At 37.4% G+C, this 11,303-nt stretch overlaps 1 protein-coding gene across 1 annotated transcript in view; it reads left to right on the top strand.

Moving 5' to 3' along the window:
* The window catches only part of LOC143029695 (patched domain-containing protein 3-like), an 88,929-nt gene extending 85,431 nt beyond the window's left edge, over positions 1-3,498 (top strand). Inside the window, exons 20-21 of the mRNA XM_076192534.1 lie at positions 464-693; positions 2,077-3,498. Coding sequence (XP_076048649.1) covers positions 464-667 — 204 coding nt within the window. The 3' untranslated portion in view covers positions 668-693; positions 2,077-3,498. The remainder of the gene's footprint in view (positions 1-463; positions 694-2,076) is intronic.
* Positions 3,499-11,303: the final 7,805 nt, after the last annotated feature.

Below are 11,303 nucleotides of genomic sequence, written 5' to 3'. Positions count from 1 at the left end.
GGTGCAGGTTTCCATTTTGGGGAGATCAAACTAACATTATTGTTTAAAGTAGTTGAAAAGAACACAATTGTTTTGATGAAAGCCAGCTTCGTTCTGTATATATTTACCTAGTTGTATCTTATGGGAAGGGGAGCTATGCTCATGGTGTTCTGGCTTTGTATCTTGTAGTGTCTAGTTTGCTCTTAAATTCATGTATAGTTTTTGCAAACACTATTGTTTCATCAAGTTTCTTCCAGATATCCACCACTCTGTGTGGAAAACTTTTTTTTTCAGGTTTCTTCTATAACTATCCTTTTTGAGTTTCTTATCATGTGTGTACATGTGCAGATGCTTATCATCAATATAGTTGACTATTATGTAAATAGTGTCATAACAAAATTCCCAGAGTGAATAACAGGTAAAAGTGAGTGAATTCATGCTATGAAGCACCAATATGCCCTAAATCAAATGACCTTCCCGACAGATCTTCATGGGCGTGTCTCTCTTTGGTACCTTCCATGGGCTTGTCTTCCTGCCAGTCGTGCTGAGCCTGGTCGGGTCACCGCCCTACTCCAACCACTGCCAGCCGGGGCCACCTGGGGATGCCATGTCCCTCGAGGCAGGATCCAACAAGAAGGATGACTACCATGCGGTGGCCACCAGTGAGGCTCCTCAAATGACTTCGTGAAGATGTAGCTTTGAGCTAATTTCTAGGTTTGTATAATTTTGCAAGGAATTTTGGGGTTAGGGTTACCATATGCCATAATGAGATGGTATTTATTTCAGTACAGTAATATGTCAGCAAGCTCATTCCATGCTGAACCGGTAAAAGTAAAAAGCTATGATCACATGACCCCTGTATATCTTGGGGTCTCGAAATATGCTAAGTCAGTTGTGGCTGTACTTATTTTCAATTAATTTATTTGTTTGTTTATTTGTATATTTATTTTTCTATTTATTCCTTCATTTATCTATTAATCTATTTTTCATTTATCTATTTATTTACTTATACTTGTTTAATATTTTGTCATCTTTATTATAATTGAAGAAAGATTAGGAAAAGAGGTGTGGAAGGCAGAGATGGAAAGAGTGAACATCAGGGGTGACCAAAGATGAGATGGATGTATGGGGTAAAAGGGGCATTGGGAAAGAGGGGAATGTCTGTTGAGGAAGGAAGGCAGAAGAGAGAAGATAGGGGTGAGTGGAGAATGGTTGTGTAAATATGATGTTGTTATGCATGGATGGGGGGTGAGGGAGTATGTGTGAATGATATTTTGATGCAGCCTTAAGGAATTTCTCCCCATCTTCTCTTTTTCTGCATGAAGGGATGAAGAGGGGGGTCGCCAATTAAATGAAGTGGCCTTGCTATGAATGTGCTGTGTCTTGCTATATTGCTTCTGACCCAGGTCAGTGGGTGAGCTGCAGAGATGACCTGTCATCCTGGAGGAGCCAAGATAAGAAGGAGGGAGTGGGGTGAATAGGAGTGGAGTGTGTGGGTGAATAAATAGTTAGGTTTAAATTAAAATTAGATTTATTGTGGTGGGAGGCTTAATCTGGTAAGGTTAGGCAGATTCTGGAATGCAATCTCGCCTAATTGGTATCTGGCCGTGGATGCTGAATCTAGTACTCATGCCTCTCTATAAAATTGGTGACTGTGACTGTTTTTCTCTGTGAGGAGGGTGGACATCTGCCTCAGTGTTACCATTATAGGTTGTTTTCAGGTTTGTAGGGGTGGGGTGGAGGTCTTTGCTCTGTTCATAGGGAAGTAAGGCTGTTGCTCCTTACCTCATATATACCTTTCACCATTTGGGAAATATATAAGGGAGATTAAAAATAAGTAACAGTAATTTTTTAAAGTTTGGAGCAGAAAATTTAATAATTGTTATTTTTTTAAAAACTTAGTTTTCAAATTATTGATGCGGGCACAGATGTATTGGAAAAAAAAGTCAGTATTTCCTTTAAAATTACATTCTGGTTTACTGCTTCACTTCCTGACAGGGTAGCTGTTCCTGTAGTTCATAGAACCCAGAGAACTGTGTACTTTCTTACTAACACATCAACTTTTTCATTAATTCAATTTTGCTTTCCTATTTGCAGGCTTGCCAACCATGTGACAGTGGCTGCCTCATGTTCTCAGACATGTGCTGAGACTACATCTGATCTACTCTCAGGACCTATGAAACCATAGCACTACATTTGATAACATGAAAAACCTATATATATATTTTTTGAGCTAAAAATAGATCAAGGAATAACCCAAGGATGTTATATAAGCTTGAGTTATCTGGTAGGCAAATGTTTACCTAGATGTCATAGACAATCTCGACCAATTATTATCATTATTATTATTATTGTTATTATTATTATTATTATTATTATCATTATTATTATTATTACTATTATCATTATTGTTATTTGTGTATACATTGTGACGAATGTGGATAGGAGGTAAGGGAACACGGGGTGAGGGAAATATTTTTATTCCTGACTAGTTTCGCCTGAGTGGCTTCTTGACTTCAAACTATGTTCCTCTGAAGAAGGAATCCATGTCATAATTCCACAGTTACAAAATCCCACATGTCGAAAACCCACAATCAAAATCCCATAATTCATAATCCCATATATCATTGATCAAAATCCCATACTATCTTATCATACATAACTATAATATCAAAAAATGTTTTATATTATTGTCATATAGTTGGATATAGATGTGGAACCGATCAATGTTTTGTAGGTATGTTTATAACATCAAAGAATTGGAAACAATTAAAATTGACTTCAGGTAGCTGGGCTTTTAGAAATTATTGTTAATTTGTTGGAATTCAACAAATTAGATAGATTAAAGGGTATGGCACAACAAGGCAACTAACTTGAGTTCATTGAATTCAATTCACATTCACAAATAAGTTACTAATCACTAATCAGTTACTCTTTGATGATTTATCATTAATCGACTCTTCACACAATTCCATCTTATCTGTTTTGCTGTTGTATATTTCTTCACGTACATATAGCCATTGAGACATATCTTGACTCCACCTTTTGCTGTTTTTACAAATTCCATGTTTACGCTTTGATATCTGCCAAGAGACTGGTTTAATTTTCCAGGATTTGGGCCCTTTATATTGCAAAACTGCCTTCCTGATAAGTGTTCAGGTAATTAATAACAATTATAACTGAAATCTGATCCTCAATTAGTTAGAATATTCAATAAGTAGTAGTTCATCAACCAGTTTGCATGTTATCTTATTGATCATGAGATAAATGATCAAAGAGTAACTGATTAGTGATTAGTAACTTATTTGTGAATGTGAACTGAATTCAATGAACTCAAGTTAGTTGCCTTGTTGTGCCATACCCTTTAATCTATCTAATTTGTTGAATTCCAACAAATTAACAATAATTTCTGGTTGATGAACTACTACTTATTGAATATTCTAACTAATTGAGGATCAGATTTCAGTTCATGCTTATTTCAATTCATTATCAACAACTATGTAATTATAATTGTTATTAATTACCTGAACACTTATCAGGAAGGCAGTTTGGATGGGGGGGGGTTCACTTGTTTAGTGGTGGTGATGATTGGGGATTCTGATGCACATTATCACAATATTGTTTCTTTGTGTAAAAAAATAACCAAAAACTTATTTAGATTTAGGCTGTGAACTGAAATCAATGTCCTTTTCACTTATGTTTTTTGATCAAACGCGACTAATGGTGATAACAATTAACACCACGTATTGATCAATAACTTGTACATGTGAACTGAAATCGATACAACACTCACTAATTTTCCTGTCAATTAATTAATCCTAATTCTTCAATTAACATTTTATATTGACTCAATATTATAATTAATATATAATAATAACTATAACAAAATAGATATAGACTTGCACCGGCGAACTGAAATTTAGACACATTTCCATATGGACATGTCATAAAACATTGAATTAAAATACATGTGGGATTTTGACCATGAAATGTGGGATTTTGAACAATGGTATATTGAATATGGGATTTTGACTTATGGGATTTTGTTTTGTGGGATTTTGAATGTACATGCTGAAGAAGCCACTCAGGCGAAACTAGTAAGGAATAAAAGTATTTCCCTCAGCCCGTGTTCCCTTACCTCCAATCCATTATTGTTATTATTATTATTATTGTTATTATTATTATTATTATTAATATTATTATTATTATTATTATTATTATTATGATCATCATTATTATTATTATTATGGTTATTCTTGGAGAAATCTTCTCTCTGATACCCCCTGGGTGTCCTGTTAATTTCTATATGGAAGCAGTCGAAAAATGAGTATTTGGAGTATTTGAAGAAACAAGAAGACCTAAGATATACACTAGCTACATTGATGACTGCTTCCTCCCCTTTGATGCCTCACAAGACCTTACTAATTTAGTTCTGAAGTTTACAGAGAACTCCATCTTATTTTTACTACTGAATCAAGCATAATTGGAAAACTCCCTTTCCTAGACATCCTCATTGACATTAACAACACCAAAATTAAAACCTCAATATTCACAAAGGTAATAACAGGACTGTTATGAACACCATTGGCATGCAGCACCAATTACAAAAGAAAAAAGTGTTGTTGCTGCTTTTGTCAAAAGTCATTACACACTGCAGCACCTGGCAAGACACTCACAATGAACTTGAATGCATCAGGCAACCCTTAACCAACAATGGGTTTCCTGATGCAGTTATAGAGCATGGTATTTGCTATACAATGGAGAGATTCCTTGAAGGTTCATCAAAACAAAATGACAATCTTGAAAGTATCAACATCTTTTAAGATGTTTTACAATAAACACAGCAAAGAGGAGGAAAAGGTTATTCGCAGAATAGTTAATAACAGAGTTATCCCAGCACACAAGATTAAAATAATCTTAGTCTGCTTTTACAAACCTAATAAAACCATGTCACTCATTATGATGAGCAACACAACTAACACCAGAGAACATAGTGAAAACAATGTAGTGTATAAACAAATATGTCAGACAGGAAATTGTGCATCCCTTCAGAATACTAACATTGGATTCACCAGAATTTCTGTAGAAAAAAGACTCTATCACCACCATTACAATGGTGGAATTTTTACCCACTATGCAACACATCATGAAAAAAGACCACAAGCAGCAGATTTGAGAAATAATACTTCTGTCATTTCCAGAACAAATGATCACTGCAGACTACAAAGAGCAGAAGCTGTTTTAATAAAAAGAATTTCAGACCACCTTTAAATGGGGAAAGAATGTAGGACAAAAGGTCCCCGAATAAAATGTCCTGAAATCTGCACCCCTGGGACAAAATCAATTAGGTAATACTTCCCTCAAAAATATGGACAAGAACCTCATGGTAACAGACTGGTCACATCAGTCAATGACAATAGATCACAAGCCACACTTGGTGAGGTCACTCATTACCATATAAACTCAGATTATTAGAATATTTATTGTTCCCACCCAGTAGAAGAAGAGGCAAGAGACCTCGAGATCTGCAGATACTGGTACCCATATGAATATTGGAAACTCCTGTTCCACATTGAACAATGAGGGGAAAATGTCTTCCGCAATTTTGAGCGATCAGCTACACAGATCATCAGAACATCGGTGGCTATCCAATTTAACAAAAATTTTATCATTATTGTTATTTTTATTATTATTATCATTAGTTATTATTATTATTATTAATTATTATTACTATTATTATCATTTTATCATTATTATTTTATTATTATTATTATTATTGTTGTTGTTGTTGTTGTGTATGGATGATGCTGTGATAAATGAGGGGTGAGAGAGTATATGTGAAAAATAAATTGATGCAGTGCGAAAGGATTTTTCCCTGTCTTCTCCATTTCTGCATGAGGGGATGGAGATGGGGGGTCACTGATTTAATGAAGCAGTCTTGCTGTGGATGTGCTGTCTCTTGTGACACTGCCTCTGACCCAGGTCAGTGGGCGAGATGCAGAGATGACCCATCATCCAGGAGGAGCCATGATAAGAGTGAGGGAGGGGCATAAATGGAAGTGGGGTATGTGGGGATGGAATGGGTGGGAATGGATTTTATGCCTTTGTTTTATTTGGCTACCTCCCTTGTTAGGGGAAAGGAAAGAGCCTTTGGTATGTGTATGTATGCATTACTGTTATTATTATTTTTTAGTATTACTATTACTATCATTATTATTACTATTATGTTATCATTATTATTGTCATTAGCAGTAGTAATATTATCATTATTAGCATTAATATCATTAATCGTTATCATTCATCATTGTTGTTGTTATCATTACCATTATAATTTTCATTGTTATTACCATTATTGTTGTTTTTCTCTCAGGAAATGTAATGGGAGGGGAGAATGATATAGCTATAGGAAAATAGGGGATACAAAGAATATTGAACAAAAGAGGAAAGCTGGTAAGGCACCTGTGTTAGATGGTTGATATATGAAGTACCTGATAAAGGGAGGAGTACAGTGGAATTGTGGTGGGATGGTACGGTATGGACAAGCCAGGGAAAATGAGACTCACAATAACACTAAAACTAAGGTTTAATGGTTAATATGCTCAGAGTGAATGGACGTAGTCTCGATGGGAGAAGGTCCGGAGGGAAGGCCTCATCAAGCGTTGTGGCTGTGGGCGAAGAGCCACAGGAGGGAATGAGACAACTTGCTGGCGGCTTGCTGGAGCGAACTGATCCCAAGGCAGCTTGCTGGGGAGAACTGCTGCTTGGAGTTGAGCCCATTTTTTTTTTTTTTTTTAGTCCCGGCGGTGTTAACCGATTTAAGGACTGGTGTATATTTTCTAGGGTCTGTGTTAAGGCGCTTGGTTTATGGGGCACTTAGGCCATTTAGGTATGGAGTGTATTTACCTAGTTGTATTTTACGGGAAGGGGAGCTATGCTCGTGGTGTCCCATCTTCATATCTCATTTTATCTAAACTATCTTTAAATTCATGTATTGTTTTTGCACACACTACTTTTCATCTAACTTGTTCCAACTGTCTATTACTCTGTGAGGAAAGCTGTTCTTTTTCAGATCTCTTCTATAGCTGTCTTTCTTGATTTTCTTTCTGTGTCCTCTTGTATTTCTATTGTCCCATTTTATTAGATCCTCTCTATTGATAATTTCTATGCCTTTCATGATTCTGTAAATAGCTATCAAATCTCCTCTCTCTCTTCTTTGCTCTAGTGTCTGTAGCTCAAGTTTTGTTAGTCTCTCTTCATATGATAGTTTTGAGAGTGTTGGAGCCAATTTTGTAATTAGATAGATAGACTTTATTTGGCAATGAATCAATATACATGAAGTGCAAATAATGACAAGAACACATAGTTCGGAATGATAAATGCAAATTGCCGAGGATAACACAAAAAGCATGTACGCTTATTTCCATTGTGGTCCTCATCAGATTGTTATTCTACACTAAGTCACACTGACAACATACGTAGGGGGTTAAGGGGACCAGAGACAATCATGAGTAATACCAGTCAGTACACATATGACACATAAACATTGTTATAGTTTTGCTAATATTACTAAAATGTTTGTACATATAGGAATATTGAGACCAAAAATTTGAGCACCATCACAAAAAGGAACATTGCATTAAGCAAAGGAACAACAAAATAATGTTAAACTGTAACAAAACAGTATGAGTGAGTACTATATCAGAGTAGTACTATTAATGATATACTGCATTATTCTACAGCTGTGTCAACATGTATGAGTGAGTACTATATCAGAGTAGTACCATTAATGATATACTACAATATTCTACATCTGTAACAACATGTAGTTATAGTGAATGCTACACTGCAGCTAGGGGTCACCTATTAATTAAATCTAACATTTAACCTGAATCTCAGGACGGAGTGGGCAATTAGTATGAACACTAGGGAGTAGTACATTATAATCTGAAGCACCAGAGGTAGGGTACAGGGGACCAGTACTCGAATGAGTAAAACAACAAGGAGAACAAGGAAAAAGGTCAGATCATAACTGTTCTCGGACCCTACCTGAGACATATACCATATTATGACTGGCAAAACAAAGTTGGAAACCAATTTTAAACATCAATCATTGTTATACTAAACTAAACTTCGGAAGAACAAAAAAAAGGGGGGGGAGGTCAGAACAGTTATGAGTGAACGCAGATTTGGATGGTATTACTCATGGAATCAGGTATCCCTCACTAAGCTAGTAGTACACAAAATCAAAGCTGTTCTCTGTCCATAGCTGAGACATATAGTAACCCTTGACTTTTTTCTTGAAGGTAACCTTGCTATTTGACTTCTTAATGGACACAGGTAGTGAGTTCCATAGTTGGGCACCTGTGAAGTGAAAACTGTTTTTGGTGAAGGGACCTGCATGAGGTACAATAAGAGACTCTTGACTGTTCCGAGTTTGGTTCTCAGCCGATAATGTAAAATTACAGCTCGCATATGAGGGAGCAGAATTATGAACAACATTGTAAACCTGGTTTAGTTTCAGCTGCTGGACACGATATTTTACAGGTAACATTCCTACCTTGCTAAATTCTTCAATACCAATATGACTACGTTGAGGTAAATTTAGTATGAATCTAATTATCTTATTTTGTGTAACCTGTAGCCGGGACTGTTTTTTTTTTTTTGCTCAGACTACTGTACCAAGAGCTACAAGCGTAATCAAAGTGATGTTGTAACAAGGCTGAGACCAGAAGCTTCTTTGTTTCCAGATCAAAATTTCTGGCTTTTCTGTACAAAAATTTGACTTTATGTGAACACTTGGATACAATCTTATCCGTTATGGCATTCCCTGAGAGGGACTGATCTAAGGGTATTCCAAGATAGGTTACCTCTTGTTTTGACTCCAAGACATTAACCCCACATCTGACCTGTACATCGCTGTGTTTCCTGAGGTTGGGTTTTGATGCAAAGACAATACTTTCCGTTTTACTGAGGTGTAAAGACAGCCTATTATCTATGAGCTAGTCCTGGACCGATGACAGTTCGACACTCAGGTTCTCCTCTACTTCAACTGGGTCCCTATCTGAGACAATTAGAGCGGAGTCGTCTGCAAATAGCAGTAACTTACAGTTCACCGCACCTGGCATGTCGTTAATATAGACCAGGAACAGTAGCGGTCCTAGAATTGAACCATGTGGTACACCACAAGTTATCTCTCTGTCATCTGAGCAGGCTTCATTTACCTGTACTAGTTGTTTGCGACCTGTAGGGTAGGACTTGAACCAGCCAATATTCGCCACTCCTAAAGCCTTTAGTTTTTTAATAAAATATGGTCCACTGTATCAAATGCCTTTTGTAGATCCAGCAAGACTAAACCCATGTAATTACCTCTGTCGCATTCCTGTTTTATCAGATCGTAAAGGTATATTAAGCTGGTGTCTGTTGAGTAATTCGTTCTAAAACCAGATTGCATACCGTATAGTAAATTACGTTCCCTGAGGTAGGTATCTAACTGATTGTATACGATACGTTCCAAAACCTTGGAAATATTACCTAGAATTGAAACAGGCCTGTAGTTACCTGCCTCAGTTTTTGCGTTTTTCTTATAAAGAGTTGTTACCCGAGCCCTTTTCATGTCGCTTGGGATAAATCCTGAACCAATAGACAAATTTATTATGTGGGTTATTGGGGGAGTAATAATTGTGGCTCCATCCTTAACAAACCTCGCAGGAATGTCATCTAACCCTGAAGCCTTATTGGCACTTATGCTAGCCAGTAATTTAAACACTTCTTTTTGAGTGGTCTTATGTAGTTTGAAACACTTTGTGGACTTGTCTGTATAGTACTCCTGAACGTACCCCAGCCCAAACTTCCCAGAACCCGTTGGGAGGGATTTAACTAGTTTTGTGGCTATGGTTATGAAAAAGGTATTGAAGTGGTTGGCTATGGTGTTCCTGTCAGAGTTAAGCTTGCCGTTTATCATGAGTCCTATCCTGTCTACTTTGTTGTTGTTGTTGTTGTCGTTCCCTAGACTGTCTGTCCGAGCAGTCCCGTCTCCCCAAGGAAGGCCACAGCCGAAACTGGGTTTTCCCACAAATCCTTTATAGAGTGTATGTTGTGTTGTTTGCGTGCATGATTGTGTATAATGCAGTCTTCCATTATGTGTTGTATGGTATGGGGTGAAGTGTTACATCCTGGGCAGCTGTTCACAACACGGTCGTCCAGCCTCTTCTGGTAGCTTAGAAGTGCTGGGTGGTGACCGCATCGCAGTCTGGCCAAGTGGACTCTGTCCTTACGTGGGAGAGAGGATTCAGAAGGGTGGATATCAGGGGGTCTGGCATGCAGCAGTGTGTTGTCTTTCAGTGTGTTAATGGAGCGGTGAGTGATATGATTATGAATATGTTTCCGGAGGCTGGTATTTGGTGGTTGTGGAGGAAGAGAAGAGAGTATCTGTGTGTAATAAAGGTCTTTGGGTGTAGTTTTAATGTTTCTTGGTGTGTGTGGGTGTTCTGCTATGTAGTGTAGCGGGTGTGATGTGTTTGTGGTGGCTGCAGCAAGTGTTTGTGTGCCTCTCATGTCGAGGTGGTCCTTGACTTTGAGGACTTTTGTTTCATGGTGTAAATGGTCTGTGGGTGATGTATTTGTGCAGCCTGTAATTGTTTTTAGGGCTTTGTTTTGTATGATTTGAAGGGTGTTGTGGTGTGTCTCACTGAGATTAGGAGCCCATGCAGGACTCGCATAATTCATCACTGAGCGTATGCATTGTTTGTATATTGTTATATTAGTTTCTTTGTTTTGTCCAAATGTTGTTCCAGTGATTGACTTAAGTGCGTTAAGTCTAGGTGTGCATTTGTTTTTTATGTTTGTGAGGTGTTGTTTGAAAGACATGGATGTATCGTATGTTACACCAAGAATTTTCGGTGTGTTTGTGTGTGGTATTAGAGTGTTGTTGATGTAGAGATGAGGTATGTATTTGTGTTCTTTTATCCAGTTGGTGAGAAGTGTTGCTGTAGATTTGGTTGGAGCTATTTTGAGTCTGTTTGTGATGAACCATGTGTTGAGTGTGTCAAGGTAAGGCTGGATTATTTCTGCAGCTTTGTCTGTGTTACGATGTGTGCATGTGATTGTTATGTCGTCTGCGTAGGAAGAGATTTGTATTTCTGAGGTGTCTGGCGTCGGTAAGTCATGCATGTATAGATTAAATAATGTGGGGGATAGAACTGAGCCCTGTGGTACTCCGTTCTTAATGTTTCTGATGTGCGATGATTGGCCATTATATGACACATGAGCATTCCTGCCTGCCAGATAATTGGCCAGCCATCTTTTGGTGTTATTGTGCATGTCTG

The sequence above is a fragment of the Oratosquilla oratoria genome, chromosome 11 (assembly GCF_046742065.1).
Source record: "Oratosquilla oratoria isolate Oo_2021 chromosome 11, ASM4674206v1, whole genome shotgun sequence".
Lineage (NCBI taxonomy): Eukaryota > Metazoa > Arthropoda > Malacostraca > Stomatopoda > Squillidae > Oratosquilla > Oratosquilla oratoria.
Note: the sequence above shows the minus strand (reverse complement) of the source record. Positions and strands in the feature narration are given on the sequence as shown.